The following is a 21,046-nucleotide window of genomic DNA, read 5'->3' on the forward strand; positions in this document are numbered from 1 at the left end:
CCTAGAAAGCCAGCCACAAGGCAGCGGGACAGGATGCGAGGGACTTATCGCTCAACAGAGCTAACCAGGAAGGCTTCTAGGGATCCCAGATGGTGCTCTTAAATAAACGAGCAGAAAGCCTCAACAAGGGAAATCAAGCGGGAAGAGCCACTTCAGCCGTGGGATAACAACTCAGAGCATTTCTGGGGCTCCCAGAGAAAGCGTGTGGCCAGACAGATGGTACCAGGCAAAACAGATCGGGAGGCGTCCACGCCTTGGGAGGGCACAAATTCTCAGCTGCATTCAGGTCTCAATGTTAGTCACCAGTTTTACGCAGGCCCTTGGTCTTATTGGTCTCTGTGCACTATGCGGATGAGACATAAGCCTGGATTAAGACTGGGTATTTCATATTTTTGACATCATGTTTAGCTTGCTTTTTCTCATTCACACAAACAACTGAAAACAACAAAACATACCTCCTCAGAGGGACTGAAAAGGTAAGTTCTGCTCTCTGTGTGAGCAGGCTGTGTTGCAGAATTCAGTGAGGAAATTAAAAGAACCTCCCATGGCCTGCTCCAGTACTTACACAAGCCTGTGGAGCACAGCCCAACATTTGGCTTTGCCTATAAAGAAGCATTCTTTTTTCCCTTATGAATACAGGCAGAGTTTGAGGGCTTCATTCCCCAGCTACATGAGCCTGGGAAGTACCATCAGAAATAAACATCATTAAGCGCTCAGGCAGTTTGTAAATACTGAGGGTTTTATTTCCACGTCACATGGTCTCCAACAGACTCTTAAACAAGACCAGTTACAAGTCAGTATGCCCAGAGTTCTCAAGGGTTTTCCCCAAAACAAAAGATTTCAGTAAACGCTGTACATAGCCAGTTGAACTGCTAACAATAATTTAAAAACTCGTTTTGTATAGTCAATGCAAGAATACCAACAATAAAAGTACAGTACAGGTAAATTCACAACAATATTACAGTGGAACAGGTTGACTCACATTTATGTGATGGTAGAAGTACAGTAGCAGTATGTACATGCACTAAAGTGCGAGGACCCAGAGGCATGCAAGTCAAGTATCGTAGGTGTATTTTACAGCTAACTCTGTAAGACTTTCTGAGGCTTTCTTTTTTTTTTTTTTTCTCTCTTTTTTTTTTTTTTTTTTACACTTTTCCTTGTGTTTACCTGTATTCCCCTCCATCTCAGTTAACACAACTCTAGTGAACTAGCTTAATGGCTTTCTTCACTACTTAAAAGGTATTGCTTCAGACAGTTGAAGCATCTTTAAGAACCTTACGTTTAAAAACTGATAAACACTGACATTAAAATAGAATAAAATTAACTTAAGACCCTAGTTTTACATGAAAAACAAAAACAAAACCAAAAACGACCCCCAGAACCCCAAACCGAAATCAAAAATGTAACAGTGCAAATATAACCGAAAGGCAGTCAGTATTTGGAGAGAGCGCGAGCACGTATTCAAATTCCCTTAAAACTTAATTTACATTTTATTTTAAATCTTAACTTTATATCATTTTTACCTTTTTTTTTTTTTTTTTTGTTAATATACTGTGTGTAGAAAAGATGGAGACAAAAATAGTTTTCTCAGCTATGAAAAAAAAAAAAAAAAAAGAAAAAATTAAGTTATTACAGGCACATTAACTGTTTCATTCCAGAAACACCTCTGTTTCACAGGTCGGACATTCAGCAGCTGCGTTTGAGAACATTCTTTGACCTCCACAACGGGACCTCCCCTTCGGGCCGCTGGGCGAAGGCCGCTCATGGTGCCTTTGGCCCGTGGCCGTTCATGCCGGCGGGCCTCCCTGGCCCGGGGTCTCTGCTGGCGGCTCCTTGCCTCCGCTCTCCTCCGAGGAAGTCAGGTCTCCGGTTGACTGCGACTGTGAGGCAGTAGGGGAATGTGAAGCCCATCGGGACGGTGGGCGCCGGTTCGCTGGTCTCTCTGGCCGGGAGAAGCAGGGTTCGAGGGACGGGGCTAGTGCAGAACAAGGCAGTTCCTTGGCAGCCAAGAGAGCAAAACAGAGGTTAGTGACTTGTATTAGAGGCCGTCTGGCTGAGCAAAGAATTAAAAATTAAAAAAAAAAAATCAAGCTAAAGCTAAGCATTTGTCTCATTACAGGACAAAAGCAAGCAGTGAACGTCTTTCTGTGTGTGGGCTCCGGACACCTGCATGTATGTCCATGATTTATGGAACAGACAAGGAGAGAATGAAAGGAAGAGGTCTGGGATGAGCTGAAGCAGCTGACAAACTTCCATTTGCTAACTCTCCTTGTGCTAGAAAGAGAAGAGCTGAAAAAATACATTTGCATGATAATTCAGGGAAATCCACTATTCACTGCATTGATTTAAGTGCTGGCCAGGCATTTGCAAGAGAGGTCAAGATCAACCACTGGCTCCTTTCGTCTGCTTCAGAGTGCAGACTGACTTTCAGGAAAGTCTCGTTAGCAGAAAAATAATGACTACAGCTCTAGTTATGACCTTCAGCTGGATTAAAGATTCAGATTTCATTTTTACCTCCAGATTTCAACTTCTGGAACATCACTCCTTACTTCTAGCTGCTTTTGCTTGAATTACAGGAATCAGTGATAATGTGTGTTAAAGATGGCATTCACCAAAATGGAGGAAAACTGAACTTTTATTTCTCTACTGTTTTTCCACTGCTCGGGCTTGGTAGCCTGCCTGTGCTACCAGAAACCATCTGCACTTGCGATTTTTCACCCTGGCACTAGGTTGATAATTGCTTCTAGTATTTATGGACTTTGCTCATCGCACAGCTAGACTTCCTGCCTCGCTCTGTATGCTCACTACATCAAGACAAATGACTGGGGGAGCAAGTCTGTCTTGTACTGCCAAAGCAAAAATTCTGGATTTCTCTGCACACTTCAGAGTTTATAAAAGCAAATCAGAGGAGTTTGTCAACCTAGAGAACTGCATACAATGAGCAGTCCCTGGAGAGTTAAGTAAAAACCTTTCTCAAAATCAGAACACAAGCTGGTGATAAATGGAGAAAGAGATCATAAGCGATACAATGCACAGGACAAGCTCTGGCATGGTAAACCAACGGGAAACAAAGGGAGCAGTAAAACAACACAGTAGGAAGCAACACAGTCAGTGCGGAGTTTCAGACGGAGAAAGGGAATGGGGAATATTGGGTTAGGTAACATGATATGATGGGCAGTGAACAAACACGGTGACATGCCGCCGAACGTCTCGGTTGGACTGGGATGTTACATGACAGAAAGACCAGAGCAGTGGTACTGGAAACGGAGCTTGTGCAGGCGTGTGTGCTTTGGAGAGAGCACCAGAGGTGAAGAAGCCTCCATGAAGGGCGAGACCTCGGAGCCTTCAGGCAGTGGGCAACCAGCTGGTGCTCAGCAGCTGCCCTCCGCCAGGACAGAGCACCACACCAGGACAGAGCACCACCAGGGCTCATCTGCCCTCGTGGGTGGGCGCAGAACCTGGGTGGAAGCTTTGGGGCCTACATGTGTGCCTCTGTGCAGCCTCGCCCCCGCCCCGGCCCCTCGCTGTGAGCCCTTGACCCCCGAAACACAAATCGGTGCTAACGAGCAGATCGACTCCGTGTCCTCACTTCACCTGATCCTGCCGTGCCTGGGGGACATACGGGCTGCGAAAGCTGCCACTCAAGATTTGTTCAGGGAAATCCATATGGACAGCAATACTTACAGGCAGCACAGTGTGGTGAGGGGAGGCTGTGTGATTTGTGGGCTTTGCCTTTCTGAGCAGCAGCTTAAAGTGGTATCTTTATAGGGCTGCTTGCTTCTGGCTGCCTCACCCTAGTTTAACAGGAGTACATGGGAGTCAGCACTGCAATAAAATTCATTTGCACTGCTAACTTCCAGTTGAAAAGAGTCTCTACAGCACTGAATCACAGAATGGTTTGGGTTGGAAGGGACCTTAGGGATCGCCTTGCTCCAGCCCCCCTGCCATGGGCAGGGACACCTCCCACCAGACCAGGCTGCCCAAAGGCCCATCCAGCCTGGCCTTGAGCACTTCCAGGGATGGGGCAGGACCACAGACGTTGGCCAGCTTGTCCAGAAAGGTAGGACTAAGATCGTCCCAGTCTTATCAGTGCTTTGTTTGCCAGGGCAGAGAAGGGACCGGCAGCCCAGCCTTGTAGGCACTGTGTTGGACGCTGAGCGGGTTACCCACCTGCGGATGTCAGCTTTCTCAGAGCGTGTTAAGGAGAGCAAACCATTAAAAGCAAACTGTCGGGAATAGTTTCTGAAATCCCAAATGTCCTCCCTTACCATATGCGGCTGCCATAGCTAGAAATGTTTGGAAAAACCGACATCCTGTGGGTAATTTACTGTGATGGCTGCCTGGGGGCTGGGTGGAGAGGCAGCACTTTTTAGCCTGGATGTGGGAAAGGAGGTTTCAGCTTTAGTCTCTAGCTGCTTCCTAGGCCAGGCTGCCAGCCGCTGTGGCTATGCCTGTATTAATAGATACACAAACCAGGCTGTTTTCTGGCTCTGATGCTGAGTGCATGGTCACAGCTCCCTCCTTCCACTGCAGCAGCCCCAGACAGCTGGCTCTAGCCACAGTGGGGTTGAGAGCAGCTTTATGGTGAAACGTGACCATCAGCCACAGGCTGGTGCTCGAGCCCCTTCCCCAGCCCTCTTCAGCCTCTGCTATGGAGTAGGCATGAGGGAAAACAGCCTGGGGCAGCCAGAAGCCCTGCACAGTAGCGTGCAAAGATCCAAAATATATTGTTTCTGTTACATTTTGGGATAATTACGTGTTCTTGAATTTTGCTTTTTTTTTTTTTTTAAACAAAAAAAAGTTTAATGAAAAACCCAACCACACACATTTTGAGTTGTGTGACCTCTCCAGAGACCACGCGTGCTCACAGCCCATGAGGGAACAGGTTGGGCTCCTACCCTGAGCGCTTCCTGACCATCGCATACAACGGGCTACCTGGGGATGCATGGAGCTGTGGTCATTTTATTTCCCTTCATTAACCCACGCGTTCGAAGTGACCGCTTTCGGAAAGCTCTGGAAACAAGGTAGAAAGGACTTACAGCAGTGAGGCAGGCAGGGTTAGAGTCCCCAGGGGGCAGTTAATAAGACAGTTTGGTTCTGGACAGAACAGACAGAAAAGAGAAAGAAAGCAAGTAGGTTGGAAAGAACTGTTTTAATCTTTTTTTTTTTTTTAAGTGAAGATTTCATGCCAGCAAGGAAGAAGTCTCCAGATGTTACTACCCATTCAGATCATGTTACCACTGTATCAGAGGGAAACTAATAATAAAAGATAAGCCACCAGCAGCAGAAGATTCAGAAAGGAAGGAAGCAAACAAACCAACCCTTCACAATCCTAGCACAGTCTCGGAAGGACATAGCATTAAACAATCCAAACATTTCTATTCAGCAGAGAAAGACATCCGTTATCCTTTGCCATGATTAAGGCTGTGGAAAAACAACGTTACTGTGAAAGAGGAAAAAAACATTTTTTTATTTTTATTTTTTTCCCCTTCATTTGACTTCAAGAGATAAGTTCTGCTTAGGAAATCTCTAACAAGAAAAAAACACACTGATATTTATATCTCTCAGAAGCCCACCTGAAGGTTTCATGAAAACTCTTTGCCTCACCCCTCTTTCTTCTTCCTACTTAACAGTGACTCTGGCAGGGAGACTCAAACCACAGCAAAAGCCCTTTAGTCCTGGCATCCCCTTCCCTTCCTTGCAACATTCCCCCTCCAACCCCGAATGGTTCAGCTGCAAATGTGCGGCCACTGCTCTGCCCTGAGGAGCAGAGGACGCCGCAGCTGCCCTCTGCACGGGTCCGTGAGGATGGTCCTCTGGCAGCGCTGTCTTCAGAAGTGGGGCTGAGCCCTCTGTCCAGGACAATTGTGTAACCTCTGGGATTGACATCCTTGCTAGTTAGAGAAGAGCACTCACACTGCTTTTACATTGCTAGTTAGGTAAAGTTAATCTGCATTTTTCAATGGTAATATTTGTAAATCCCATGATATGCAAGTAAGATAGTGGTTTAGTGCATCAGCAGAATAAGAGACTTCTAGGCTGCGTTGGGTGGATATGAATTTACTTGTAAGCAGCTCTGGGCAAGTTAGAAAATACAGAGTTATTACTACTATGTATGCATATACACTCACACGCACACATACATATGTACGTGAATATATAAATATATATATGAACTAGATTTCATATGGCAGCAGTAATATAAAAGTAAATTGCGTAACTAAAGCATCCAGAAGCTCAAATTAAAGAAAAGCCACCAACAGGTGCTCCACACAAGTTTAAAAGTCATTAATATACCATGCTATGCCTGCAGAAAATAAAAGAAGGCGTTCCGTGGTAAGAAGGTCACTTGTCTTGGCCAGAAGCAAACAGGTGATGGGGAAGCAAGAGCAGGGATCTGCAGGAGGGTGGCAAGGGCAGTGCTGACATTGACACTGCCCCGAGCTCAGCCTTGCCTCCTGCTAGATCATCATTTGTTGTTCTGCTGTGCCTTGCTTTGTACAAAATGTGCTAAGTGCAATTTTGGAAAATTGTAATTTGTGCGGCCAGGATAATTCATAAGTAACCCAAGGCATTTGCAGAGTCTAAATATATTTGTGGCTTTGTTTTCAACAGCGAACCCACATTTCATTAAGAACATCTTGTAGAGCTCACATAAGAAAAGCAAAGCCCATCATGCAAATGTTGCCCACCAATTTCCTTCTCAATGCACCTGTGCATCTAGACAGCAGCCTTAACAACTGGGCAAGAGCTACAGGGAAGAGCTAGTCTTAGCTCTGAGGCTTGGAACTCAAAAAAGTAGGCAAAAGATGCTGAGAATTCATGAAGAGAGGCAATTTTCTGCCGGGCTGATGGTCAATGAGTTTTTACTAAACAGCATTGACGTAGATCTCTCCATGCATCAAACTCGGGTACTGTCGCCAGCTCAATTTTGCCAGCAGCAATTTGTGAAGGTGTGGGATGACATCCATTTACTCATACTTGAAATCTGCTGAGACGTTTAAAAGATGCAGGAGGAAATCAAGAATTTTCAGTGGTGCCTTGAAGGCAAAGCTGAGTTGAACCCGTAAGAGTCCGACACATGCTTTCTAATACAGAATGGTAGTACAGGCCCGGTATTGCAAACTAAGGACAAAATACAGAGATGGCTAGACAGAGTGAAGCAAATGAGGCTGCTTTCCACTTTAATTCATTCTGAGGTTTGTGCACATTCATTGTGCTCTTTCATTCACTGTTTTTTATCATGTGCATGTGGTTTCTTTTTTATATGTGCAAACTCCCTTATTTACATCTGTTTAAACAGCTTATAGGGAATATATCCTCAGCTTTGGATGCTCTGTTAGGCAAAAAATGATTGTGTCCTCTCAACAGCACCTACAAAAGAGGAACAGATCATGCCCATTGCGAACAAGCTGCTAGCGCAAGGCAAACTGCAGAACAAAAGCCTCAGTGCTCAGGTTCCCACAAATCCTTCAACACAAATGTTGACGAAGGAAATGGGTTTTGTACATTCCCTTGAGGCTCAGTAGCAAACTGAGGCAGCATGTCTGGGGCACATGGGGGTCAAGGAGGAGCAGCTGCCTGGTGGCTGGGACCCCCTGCAACACCAGGATGCTAAATGGACAGCACGGGGCTGAGGGGCTGGGGGTCTCCTGCCCCGGCCCTCGGGAACACCACCGACCAGCAGGCTGCATGCCATTTCTGTGCTGTGCCAGGACAGCAGGCACCGGTAAGTGCTGGGAGTAACTCAGCTTCTCCAGGCCTTCTCAGGGCAACGCTCTCTCAGGCACAGAGGTTCACCAGAAACAGGCTTAGACACTGGTAACTGGAAGAGCTTTTGTCCACCGTTACAACCCGTTTATGGTTGCTTGCTGTAGCACGTTACTGTAAATGAAGATCTGACCCCTGGTGCCTGGGCACACCTGCTGAGACAGATGATGACCATTACACTTTTGACAGTGCAGCAAAATATCAATAAAGAGTTCTTAAGCACTAAATTGGGTAGTAGGATAGTGCTTAGGCTAGCTGATTATCTTTTTTTTTTTTTTTTTTTTTTTTTTTTTTTTTTGTGAGGCACCAACAGTCAATACCAAATTTCATGCCATTTAATCACATTTGCAAACCACAGCCAAACTTACTCAGGTACATCCAGAAAAGGTATGCTGAAGGCCCTGAAGCTTAGGTTCAGGGTATTTATTGTAGTGACTAATTTTCACACAAACTTGCCATCACCCACTCTTGTGTAGGAGAAAGAGCCTACCTTTCCATCCAGCATAAAAGAGACATTTACTCAGACCTGGAGTCCCTAGAACATCTGTTAGGTGTGGTGTGTTTTGTAACAAAAACCCTTATCCCAGTCTTTCAGGGGAGAACCATCTTTATCCTGTAAAGGACAAAGCTCTTCTGATGCTTTCAAGCCCGATAAGCTGTCAGGATAGAAACTCAATTCTTTAATCAGTTCTTCAGTGACTAATCCAATAGTTTCATGACTGGGACTCGCTGGTGGTACCACAACAGGACTAGGATATTTTTTGTAAACACTCAGTAGGACTGTAAGACATCTCATAATGCATTTGTTCAAAGAAGAGTGCACTTAGCTATAGGAGGAAAAACAAACAAACTCATTACCTCTATGGACCCTGGATCTACTTTGACAATTTCTCCTGTGCTGTTGTCATTGCTAAGATTTGGTGGGCTGTGGGAAGGTAGCCTTCTCTCTTCTTTTAAGGCATGCTCCAAAAGTTTCTTATTCAAGATCCTGGCAGCATTTTCTGTAAGTGTATACCCTGGAGGAGCAGATAAGTCCTGCCTGATACTCGTCACCTCAGTCCCATCTTCCTTTTGTGTCTCTGTACCCAAACGGAGAGGACTGGGTGACCTGCCACGGGCATTTGTACATGGCTCCTGCACCGGGCCCAGTTCAGGTCTGGGTTCTGCTGACCTGGATCGGCTGCTAGACCTGGGGCATTTTTGGAAGGTCTCATGAAAGATGGGGCTATGGTCAATAATGTTGAACAAACTGGAGAGGCCATCGTTGATAGTGGTATGGACAGGACTCTCCCTTGTAGTAGTTGATCTAGCCCAAGCGGACTCACTGAATCCTTTCTGAGGTGTGCCAGGCAAAGTCCGGTTATTTGGCTGGTCTGATTTGGGAAGGATTTTTCTCTGCAGCTTTGGGGAGCCGTATTTGGGGGAACAGCATGTGCGTTCAAACTTAGCCTGCACTTTTTCAATGACAGGGGTCACTTGCCTGCTTCTTAGGCTTCTGGATGGTGAGGAGACAGGCGTAGACCCCCCCTTTGGTGTCAGACACTTGTGTGGACTGCTGGTGATACTGCGCAGGGTTTCTGTCTGCAAGCCAACACTGATGGTCTGGGTGGTCTGCGTCCCCGTCGTTCTCATACCATTGGTTTGACACGCGGTGTCCTTAAACTGAGGCTCTGCTGAATTAGAGTTGGAGCGTATTGCATTCCGGACAGAGAAAGCTACCTCCTTCATATCGTCACTCATGTTTTTGGACATCTCCAAGCTGTGCAAGGGTGAGGCAAAGCCCACGGTAGTGCAAATAGGACGTTCAATGGGATGAAGACCACTCTCCAGAAAATCCTTATGATGTTTGGCCAGGTCACAAGACCATCTTCCAAACATATCCGAGGAAGCACCTTTTGTCTCAGCAACGTTCCCCATAGCTTTGGTCATAGAAAACAAGAAGTCTGGCTCAACCTGGCTTTTCCCCTCGCTTCCAGCTATCACTGAATTATCAAACCTACGGACCACTGGTGGGCTGTGAAAGACCCGAACTCCCATTTTTTCTGTGACACCGTGACTCCTCATTGGCTGCTTCTGGCAGTGCTCCGGGCTGGTCATGGTGTTGGTGGTCATGGTGACACTGGTGGTGAGGTACCACGAGGAGGCCTGGAAGGGATCTGAAGCCGGATCGTTCCCGGCTTTCCCAGTTTCTGTCCTTTCTGCCCACCCTTCTGCAGGCTTCTCGGTGGCCCCAACGTGATTTCTAGTGCTACTGTAATCCCAGGTCTTGTTGAACTCCTCGATGTACTTCAGATCATCAGGAGACAAGGGAGGGGTTATGTCGTCTTTGCTGCTGGAGGAAGGCAAGTTTTTTTCTGGTAGAAACGGAGAAATGTCCATCAAGCGCTGGAATTCGGACATGGAAGAAACGGACATGGCCCTGCAGAGAGGAACACAAGAATGTCAGTCACAGCCTTGGAAGCTCTCACAGAACTACCACTTTCAGCAGAAAACTAACTCAGAAAACTCAACTTTCACTATCTGCTTATATATAAAACTGCTTTAGCCCTCTTGTTTTTTAAATAGCTGGGAAATGTAAGCATTCCTGATGTGTCATTAAAAGTACCAAATGGTTTATTAATGGCTCTTAATCTACTGCGTTCTCATGGGATACTGCTGGGCAAACGTCTGAAATATGCAGCAGTAGGATGCATTTCAGAAATATATTATTCACAGAAAATGAGTCTTTGTGACAATATGAGGCACACTTTTCAAAGGAAGTACAGAGTATTTCTGGCTTGCTGTGAAATCAGCAAGTCTACCCCCACTCCTGAGACTGCTCGGGCTGCACAGCTGGTGTCCCACAGCGATGTGGGACCTCCAGCCTAGAGGCTGTTACATTTAACTGGCCTGGTGAGTTGAGCTCATGTTATACTTCAACAAAAGGGAGTCTCTATGTGATAACGCTGGATTCTTGGCTTTCCCACACTTCGCTAGTTTGTACAAATCACAGACATTCAGCTGAGTCACCCTACTGCTTCGCTATAAGAAAAATCAACAAAGAACCTTTCTGCGTGGCACTACTTAAAAATGTAAATGAGTATAGTTATGAGAGTCAGCTCGATGAGGTCTCCAAAGCTGGATGAGGATTCAGTAAGTGGTGATTTTTATACAGCAGTATTCTGGAGGATACAGTAAAATCACACTGTGAGATTTTAATCAAGAGCACCAGCTGCAGAACTAGAGTGAAAGAGAATCTCCTATTCAGATGCTCTAGTTTGCATCTGGAGACAATCTCAGAGAGCATGGGCTGGATCCCTTTGGGATGAACATGCTTTCCAGAAGCACAGTAAAAGCACTCTAGGGTTAGGTGGGCATTCAGCCCACGGGATCAGACCAGAACTAGTGCAACGTAAAGCATCTCAAACATGTAGGAGCGTGACAGGTCCTCAGCACCAACTACATGTATTTTTCTCTACATATTGATGCCTACAGGTCTGTACTACTTGCCAACACAGACACAATTTCGTGCACTCTCAGAGAGTTTGATCTTTGTGCATCACAGCAGAATGTGGCCCACGTTAATCAGAGTAGAACAGAAGCATATTGAGACAAATTAATCCCTGGGTAAATCCATTAATCTGGATTGCAGGCTGATTAGGAGGTGGCACAGCTATGCCTAGGGTCTGTGGTTTGGGCACAAGAGAGCCGGGACTCCGGTGGCTGAATATTTGCTGTTTTTTTTCCTCTAAGTTTTATTCACCTTTGAAGATTTCCTTTATGTGTTTCTTCCTCCTGAAGAAAAACAGAAACAAACAGTCATTTCTGAACCTGTTTGTGGCTTTAACTTGTGGGTGTTTTGTCATTCACTTGCAGGTAGTTCCACCAGGTATGTCTGTCTTTAAAAAGCATCTTGCTCCTTGATAAGAAATCTTAAATTGCCTGTGGAAATACTCTTTCCTTTGCACGTAGGCGGCGAAGTGGTCAATCCCATTAGGACAACAGCCTGCACAGGGTAAAAGCCTTTATGCCAAATCTAGGATAGCCTTGAACTTGTACATGTGGAAAAAAAAACATTCGCAGCTCACTTCCATTTGTGATTGCCAAAACCAGCACACCCCTGCAATCACAAATGGAAGTAAGCTGCAACTGGATTTTTTCCACAAGAACAATGTATTGTTTTGGACTACATATTTGTGAGTGAATTCATTCCACGGAGTTAATCTGGTTTATGTCAGAGGCCTAGCTGTGCTGAAATAAGAGATAAAAAACTGGTCTTTTGACATAAGATTTCATTGTATATTCTCTAGGAACTAACAAATGGCGCCAGTTGAAACTCATTAAGCTAGCTTTATTAAATGTGTGGGAAGACTATTACTTGTTTCATAGGGGGAATACCTAGGGTTTGCTAATGGCATTAAGATGTTTTTATGGCAATTGCTTCCCTGTGACAATCCCATAATTAGTTGTTGTTGTGTGTTTTTTTAACAGACACATCTGAAGCAACTGCTCTGCGGTCACTGTTTTTACCGTTTATATTTCTCATAAAATAGGAAATATAAAATATGATCAGGAACCAAAAGAGTATTAGTACCTATTATTCTTATTCAAGCTCATGAAATCATGTACATGAGCAACACCGAACTGTATTTCACATTATGATTATTCAAAAAGAGCACTGTTTCACTTGGCAAATGCCTTTCTGGTGTTTATCGAGAGTCAGGGAAAAAATAGGAGTTTTACTCTGGTGTAAGTCTGTTGGCTTCAGTGGAGAGATTATAGAGTACATTTGATCTAACTGAATGGAGAATCAGGCTGAAGGCTGGATTGACTTTACTACAATTAGTACCACAAAGAAAATACAGTGGCAAGGAATAGTCAGCAGGCTGCAATTGCCTCTGTGCATCCTCAGTAAATCTATTCATTAAACTCTAATCAGTTTTGCTTGAATAAACCTAGTGAGGCGAAATGACTTTGTACGCATTTCACCAAAGCATGCTCTGAAGGGAAGAAGCTGTGCAAATATAACCAAGGACCTAATTTTGCTGCCAACGCTTTTGTCAATGGTGGCAATGTCTGAAAATGGAAAGCATCTAGAGAGATCTCCATTCTTAACTACAAGACTGAATTTTAAGTAAAGAAAACAGCAATCAGAATTAAACATAAAACATAGATCCCTGACAATGCTATCACATATTTTACTGAGCATTTGAATGTGTATGAAAGAAACAGCTGAGAAATAATAAATACAAAATCCCACATTGCTCCCTATATATTTATGACACTGGAAAGAGGAAAGTCTAATTGGAGCATGCATGTACCTCCAGCTACCTAAAATGTAAGAACTGCAGCCACATTTCTTGCCCTTATTTTTTTTTTTTTCTTCTTCCCAAAGAATCTGATTTCCCAGTCCTTTAGCTAAGGACCAATGCTATACCTCTCAAAGAAATGCTTGGGTCAAGTTTTCACAGGCTAGCACGTTCAAGCCAAGGCACACTGGTGAAACTTTGTCACACCTATAGGGAGTTTGAGATCTGACTTGCTGACAGACTTTTTTCCAAAGTGGCCAACTTTTCAAGCCCGAGTACACAGGTACATCTTAGACTGGAAAGTCTCTGCTTCTCTATTAGCTATAATGTGTCCACCCAAGCAGAACTGTCATGCTCAGAGCACAGGCCAAATGTCTAACCCATGTACACAGATCTGAATTTTCAGTTCAGAAGAAAGTACTCCAGACTTGCATTTGGTAAACAGAATGCAGCATGCTGTCCACTTGGTAATTTTAACTTCCAGAGCTTTCACAATGCATCTTGTTCCGTAACAACCCCAAACAAAACTGTGAAGACCCAGATCCAGGTAAACTAAGTGTGTTGTACAGATTTTAGCAGCACACAGACAACATTCACTATGGTCAATAGCATCTTTTAGCACTGTGTTTTGGATCTTTGTATCCTTATGGTGTAGTCTGAGGGCAGATGCTTTGCTGATGAAGAACAATTTTACTTTTTCAACATCTCATCTCACATTCTCATCCTAATCTATTGAGGAGCAACCATAATAGAACAACCTGAAGTACTTCTCTACAGCGCTCAATTCCTTACTAGCAATACATAGCCTGTGCCTCTATATGTATGTAGGTATTTACAGTTGGATGAGACCTTCTGAGCCCATATAAATATATCTAATACAGTACCTAATATGAATGGCCAGCAGGTGAGGTAATCTTTGGGACCTTTAGACTGGCTCCCAGTTTCTCCTGTGATTGACACCAGTCTAATCAGCTCATAACAAGGGACAAACCACATCAATACCAAATTTACTGCTGGATAGCTGCAAAGCAGTGACTGTGACACAGTATCTCACTTCTAGAGCATGGATGCTGTGCAAATTGTGACACAAGAGACAACATGCAGGCTTGACAAAAGTTAGAAGAGCGCATACTTCTGTTAATCCAGTAAAGAATTTCTCCCGCTCCAGCTGCCGGGAGCGGTGTTCCTCCGACTCATCGGGAGAATCGAGGGACAGTGACTCCAGGAAGAGGTTTTCTGTGGCGCTGCACCGATCGCTCTCCTTCAGCTTGGACAGTGACCGGTCATCAAACTGAATGGCATCTGAGTCGGAGTAGGATCTTGATCCCATCGGGCGAGGCACGTGAAGGTTCCCCTGGGTCGTAAATGGGCGCAGGTTGCTCTCCTTCTGGTCACACAGAAAGCTCCCTCCTCTTCGTGGGCTCACTTCTTTCTGAAGCTGAAAACAAGGCAAGTTGGAAGGATCAGCAATTATTCGTGTAGCCTATGGCACCCTGCATTGCTCATCCTTCTCCTGGAGCAAGGCACGCGTGGCCTGGGGAGACAATGCTGCATGCCGCTGGGCTGCCTGAGGTCACCGCCTGGCTCCAGGCATGGCGGGTTTGCTCTCTTGGCCCTTTCACAACAAGACATGTATTAAGGACTTTGATGCTATTACTCAGAGGATTTCAAGTGGTTAAATACATATTTAATTTTGCTTGTTTATGCCTATATGTATACATATATACGCTCTGTATATATACACACAAAATCATGTGTCTGCTTGTAATCTGATTTTTAAAGAAACAAATCAACACTGTTGTTTAAAAGCAATCTTGACATAAGATCCTAAAGCAAAACAAGTAGAAGCTCAAATAAGGGTGAGTGATTTTGAGTCTCATCAAAATATACACAAACTTTCTTCTGGTCAGCAATACAAGGATCGCACTTTCATGTATATCACTCACCTTGTTTCCAGAGGGGGAAAATCCCTCTTAACAAAACACAAAAGCTTTGTCTTCAAGGTGGTCTAGCCCTAACACAGAGCTAGAAAGTTGACTATTTGTAATAATAGAATTATCAAGGGGATGAATTAGGCATGCAAAGCACATTTGAAGAAAATACATATTTAATAGAAGGGCCATCAAAGCTATTAACTCTACACTTTAGAAAAACTGGACAGAGAGACAGTGAACCACTGCTGAAATTGAACTTCTGTCAGTCTTAAAATAAGGTTATGTGATCAACATTTCCTTTAATTATGAATATAGCAGGTTAAGTGAAGTGAGTGACATTTTCAAATACAATGAGAGACAGCAGGAATCCGATAAATAATTCTGATGCTTTGCGAGAGCAGCCTGCTAAGGTTACTGGCAATAACCTGCAAATGCTAGTCATTTCCTGGGATCCTGGGGACTGAGGACCTCCTACAAAACATGCTTTTAATGCTGCTGCATGTGTATGGAAAAAAATCAATGGGCATCACATCGCTTAATGTAGATCAAATGCAGATTTTAGGCCAGATCCTAAATTACTAAATTTTCACTTGGGCTGAAGTCAGTTAGATTTTTGCTTGATTCAGGCCTACAAGAAGGTGAAAGCGTCTTTAGTGTTTTGCTCATTATACACAAAATCTGAAACAGTTTTATTAAAAGCAGCTTAGGAATCCTATAAAGGTAGGGGCTGGGAGGTATATCTGAAGAGATCCCAGAGTCCATTTCCCAGCATATGGGCAGGACCCAAAGCAAGGAGAAATGGTAATTGCACATTGTTGGTATATACAGATCCACATGCAAGCCACCACTGATTTTCAAAGATCCTTGCAAGATGATTATCTGGGAACCTCTAAGAGAAAACAGCACAGAATACTGGCTCACTCTCTGGATGTCAAACTACTGTCAGGAGAATTAAAATGAGAAATACTGGCCTAACTTTTCAATTGACTAATGATTTTGAGCCTGAATCTGCTTATACCTATAAAAACACACCTCTCCAAATAGGTGATCTTGTGGTTTCAAATATTTGTTGGTGTGATCTTTGCAGAATTAGATTAAAGAACACAGTGTGTGTGTGTTCTCTAAGGGAAAACAAAGTGACAGTGTACTTGAAAAGAAAGAAAAAAAAATACAACTTTGAGCTCTGAAAAAAAAGTAGGTCATCATGTTTTTTACATGCAAGTGGTATTCCCATAACTAACCGAAGTAAAGTATTTTATATATTTTATACATTGGTGTGAGCTTCCCTCTTATCATACATGTATTATTCATTAGCTCTGTGAAAGCAGACAGGCATAAAGCATTAGTAAGAAGTTTGGCACACGTGCTTCAGTTCGTTCTTGGACTGGTTTTCAAACATACACACTGGTGTAGTCTCCTCATCCTCTACGTATCACCATACATGGAATACACACAGAAGAACACTGGGGAGGACTTAGAGAAATACTAATTGCTTCCATATAAAGCTGGACTTGACTGCAATCTGAGAAGACACTCAACTAAAAGCCTGCAAATATTTGGAAGCTTCCTGTCACACACGGAAATGTTTGATTATAAGCAAAGATGGGATTATGAAGTTTTGCAGGCAGATAGCCAAGCTCTCCAATGCTATTTCTGATCATCTTGTCCTCTGGAATTAGCCTGACACAGTATTTTTTTAATTTTCCCTATCTGTGGGCAACATTGTGTAAAACTCTTGTACTATAAATAGATAGTTGGACCCTGGAAGTTTCAGAGTGGTAACAAAAGAAATCAGTTCCAGGGTTAGTTTAGAGCTATTCTGTAGACTTTCCCAAGATGACTCTGAGAGGTTATCTCAGGTTTGAAGAGAATTAAAGGCTAGGTAACATTAACAGGGATTTCTCTCCTCCACCCTTCAATGGGTCTTGTTCCCAGGGAACAGAATAAGGAATCCTGAACCAGGTTAGATCCCTCAGGCTACTGAGGATACATTGAAGAGATAATGTCAAAAAATACAGTTCATAGGCAGCATTATAAACATCCAAAGAGGTACCAGTGATTTTCCAAACAAAAGTTTATGCCCATGTCCTTAGTATAACGGGAAATTTTCTGATGGTTATTTAATTCTCATTTTGCATGAAGAATCCACAGGAGGTATTTTGGCCACTCAAATTCAAGAATTAGAAACCAGCCCAGACAAAACAGGGAGAAATCAGCATCTTCTGCCAGTGAAGCCTTGGAACCAGATTAACTTTGATGAATCGCTCTGCTACAACCCTTTTTATCTCATGTGCATTGGTTATTTTATCTTAAGAGACACACTATAGTTCCACGTTACAAGGTTTTGCAAGGCTAGTTCAAGAAGCTGCATGAAGTATTCTCAGAAACCCTCAGATAAACAGGAGTTTAAAAAAGCCAGAATATTGTTTATTGATATTTTGAAGTAAGAAGCTCAAATCACATTTCTTGTTCCGTAAAACTTTCATATTGGTCACCACCCACTCGCACCTACATTTTTAGTAATGATTTTAGAAATATCTGTAAGGTACAGCGTTTTCTTAAGTGCTTCCCAGTGGGCTTACCAGCCATAACTAAAACTGAGGCTTAGTCTGATAATATTTACAGCCTGGTGACTTTTCTCTAGCTTCTTGTTGCAGCCCAAGCATGGGAACATGAGATACAGACAAAGAACCCTTTTCAAAAATCAGTCATGAAGTCACCCCAGGCTTTCATTAAGCTTAACATGTGAAGCTACTTTGTACTTCATTCAAGCGAAGTGCTCCCTAGAGAGCATGCACAAATCTGGTGCCATTCCATGTTTGATGTCCTAAGGACAGGAAGTATTCAGTTAATTGAGGACCCACAATTTCAGTTGTTTTTCTTACTCTTCCTGGAATGCATGACTCAGAGCTGAGCAATGTTCAGTCAAAAATGGTGTATTAATTCTCCATCATTAAGCTTGATTTTAATATTTTGTGTGGTTTCCAGCCAGACAGAAACCCATTAGGTGAAAGTTGGATCAACATTTTCAAATCAGTATCTAATATTAAGCAGATGGAAGTACATGGCGGTGTAGATGATGGGCATGAAAAACAAGGGGATAGATACACAATTACTAGATTTGCAAATGATAGAAGAGGTGTGTACAAAATTCATGTGATCAAGGCCAAAAGTGTCTTCTGAATATTTAGCATTGCAAGCTGATTGTTTAGTATCAATCAGGACTCTTCATTGTTATCTCCTGGTTTCCTTTGCTAGAGAAAAAGAATTCAGCTGAGACTGAATAGTCACAGCAGCTGCATCTTTGGTGGCAAATTCACAGATGAACAGACTTTTTTTGGCAGGAAGCTGTATATCCAACCTTGAATAACCCTGCGTGTGGGACTGAGTGTTTCAGCATGAAGAGATGCACATAAGCTTTCAAACAGAGTGAATCAGTGGGACCATGCCTGTACAGGGTAATTGAAATAAGGCAGGAAATGGCCTTTAACCTGGATCTGATTTCTCATAAGCAGTCCTTTATAGGGTTTATGAGCATTTTCCTTTTACTCCCTTGAGCATGTAAATTGTTTTGTATCATGGGAAACACTGATGTAGCCAAGGAACCAAAACTGTTCCTGTGCTGTTTCTTACTAGTTTCTTGACCTTGGTCTGCGTGTAGTAGTGGTGCAACACCTCATGCTTTGCAACCAGCCTTTGCCCACTCCTTACCTGCTCTATCCGCCTGAGCAGCTCCTTCTTTTGACGCTCCCATTCTCGTCGGTCCCTATCAAGCCTGTCCAGGAGCTCCACCTTTTCCCGGTTCCAATTCTTCTCACTGTGCTGGATTTGCCAGCGGAGGTCCATCACCACACTGTGAGTCTCAGCTAGAAGCTTCTTGTGTTCCTCTCTTTCCCGTTTAAAAGCTCCTTTGGCATCGGAAGTGAGGCCTACATCTCCTGAGGTGTTCTCACTCTTCCCTTCCAGCTGCCATTAAAATAAAACATTATTAGGACACCAAACTTTTGCAGGTAAAACCCTGCGTCAGACAAGGAATTTTAGTTGGAGAGACTTGAAGAGACTCGATGGCTTTGTATAAGTTCAAGAGAGGGGAAAATTTATCCCTTGATAAACATCCTTTGATAAAAGCTTCACCTTTTGTTTACAAGTCAGTAGGTGTGTGGATGAGTCAGAATGGGTCACAAGCAACCAAGAGTGAGAAGTAGTGAAAACTCATTTCTGCCTCTGAAGGTAGTTTTCTTCAAAAAGCAGAAGCATCAGGTTTTCTGGGAAACTTGCTCCTTTAGCAAGAGAGAAAGATAGTACCTTCAAACAGTCCAGTGCGGAAAATAATCCCAAACTCTCTGAGCAAAGGGAAGTTCAGGCCAGATTAGGGTAATTTGTCTTTGGAACAGCCTCCACAGGTAAAGGGCAGAGAGGTACAGAATTTACTGAGCTGCAGAGAACAGCCTGTTACAGCCACTTGCAGACCTTAAACACCTGCATCTTCTAGCACTAATTTCCAAAGTCTTTTTTTTTTTTTTTCTCTCCAAACCAACCAACCAACCAGAAAAATAATTTATAAAAAAAGCAACCGCCTATGGTGAGGTTGGGTGGGGCTTGGGCAGCCTTATCTAGGGGAAGATGTCCCTGCCCATGGCTGGGAGGTTGGAATTAGATGATCTTTAAAAGTTCCCTCCCAACCCAAAACATTCCATGATTCTGTGGAAGTTGACATGACATTATCTTCTCTCTCTGAACCTATTTATGCAATGCAAATTTGTGGGGCCAGGACGGTGCTGACAACATTTGATGAGACTCAGAAGTGTGTTATTTTGTACAGGCACAAATGTCAGATACTGATTGACCTCTGTCCGTAACTAGTCATACCTGTAAAACCTTCCAGAAGTCAGATTTGACAGCAGAGGGGTAGTTCCTTCAGTATTAACTCAAGAACTCACGTTATCAGCAAAAAAACTATAAGGCAGATACCAGACTTAGAGGAGAAGAAATAATATCAACTGTATGAAAAAAAATCATTAAAAAGCAATAGATATTAAGAGCATTATAAAGGTGGGGTTCAGCACGAAGGATTAATGGACAAATTGATTACAGATTACTCAAACATGTTTTGTTTGCTTGAGTTCATTATTTTACTGAAGTCCCACCTGGTTAGTGGTAAAAATCCCACTGATATCAGTGGCACCTGGGTGCAGGAGCATGGACCAACTGATGGGAACATGGGGGCTGCACTGAGCAGTCCCAAAATAACCTTGCTGCCAACTACTACACTTCCCTCCTGGCCTTTGGAAGCAGTGTTATGTATTATACTTCTACATCCCTTGTTTTTAAAGCAAATGTAGCAATTCCCTGCCGTGTATTATGGAATAAAATCAATTTGCATATGACAAACAGTAAAACAAGATAAATCCGGACTGGTTTGGGCTTTCTCGGCCAGATGCGGTGCCTCTGTGTTTAATGTCTCTCAGTTGGCCTTTTCTTCCCCTGAGGCTGTCCTGAGGCAGGCATCTCCTCCCTTGCTTCTGCGACCTGCAGCGATGTGCCAGGGGTTGTCCCACACACAATAGCACAGCTCAGTCATGGACCACAGGTGTTGTGGGGCAGAAATGCAGAACATCCCGGGACAGACATCTGGCCATCTCTGCTGCAGATCCACCATGGGAGACACCATCTGGTTTGATGGTGTCTGATTTGATGGTGATGGAGACACTGATGGTTTCCAAACTCAGCACTAACTTAAGGTAATGGGCTCTAGCCCCTTGCTGCATCTTCTCTCTGTGCATCCACAAGTCCCCAGCTCCAAAGGGAGGGTCTGGTCAGGTTGACATCCATTCTTTTAGGTTTGTTTTGCTTTGGCCCCTCTGGGTTGCCCTTGCAAGTTCCTTCTGGGTTTACTAAGTGGCTGTGACACTGAATAATCATGTATTTTGGGAGTGTCACTGCAGAGCTGAGATCAGCCAGAATAGTAAGAGCCTCTAAAATGATATAAACTCTACCTGGTTTCCTTACATCTAAGCCTGACAGAGGGTTATGTAGAATTTGTCCTTTGCAATA

The 21,046-nt window shown here is 43.6% G+C and overlaps 1 protein-coding gene across 6 annotated transcripts in view; it reads right to left on the minus strand.

Annotated features, from left to right (window-relative positions):
• Window positions 1-806: 806 nt before the first annotated feature.
• MTCL1 (microtubule crosslinking factor 1) overlaps window positions 807-21,046 on the minus strand; it is a 104,044-nt gene continuing 83,804 nt past the window's right edge. For 4 of the 6 annotated variants that reach the window (XM_084281741.1, XM_084281740.1, XM_084281742.1 and 1 more), the window contains 5 exons: window positions 18,704-18,958; window positions 14,191-14,496; window positions 11,513-11,544; window positions 8,629-10,189; window positions 807-1,997 (listed from right to left, as the gene is read on the minus strand). In XM_084281741.1, coding sequence (XP_084137867.1) covers window positions 1,788-1,997; window positions 8,629-10,189; window positions 11,513-11,544; window positions 14,191-14,496; window positions 18,704-18,958 — 2,364 coding nt within the window. In that variant the 3' untranslated portion in view covers window positions 807-1,787. Of the gene's footprint in view, window positions 1,998-4,832; window positions 7,923-8,029; window positions 10,190-11,512; window positions 11,545-14,190; window positions 14,497-18,703; window positions 18,959-21,046 lie in introns of those variants that run through there. The other 2 variants (XM_084281743.1, XM_084281744.1) reach the window with 2 other exon arrangements.

Source organism: Netta rufina (assembly GCF_964035555.1).
Source record: "Netta rufina genome assembly, chromosome: 2".
Classification (NCBI taxonomy): Eukaryota; Metazoa; Chordata; class Aves; order Anseriformes; family Anatidae; genus Netta; species Netta rufina.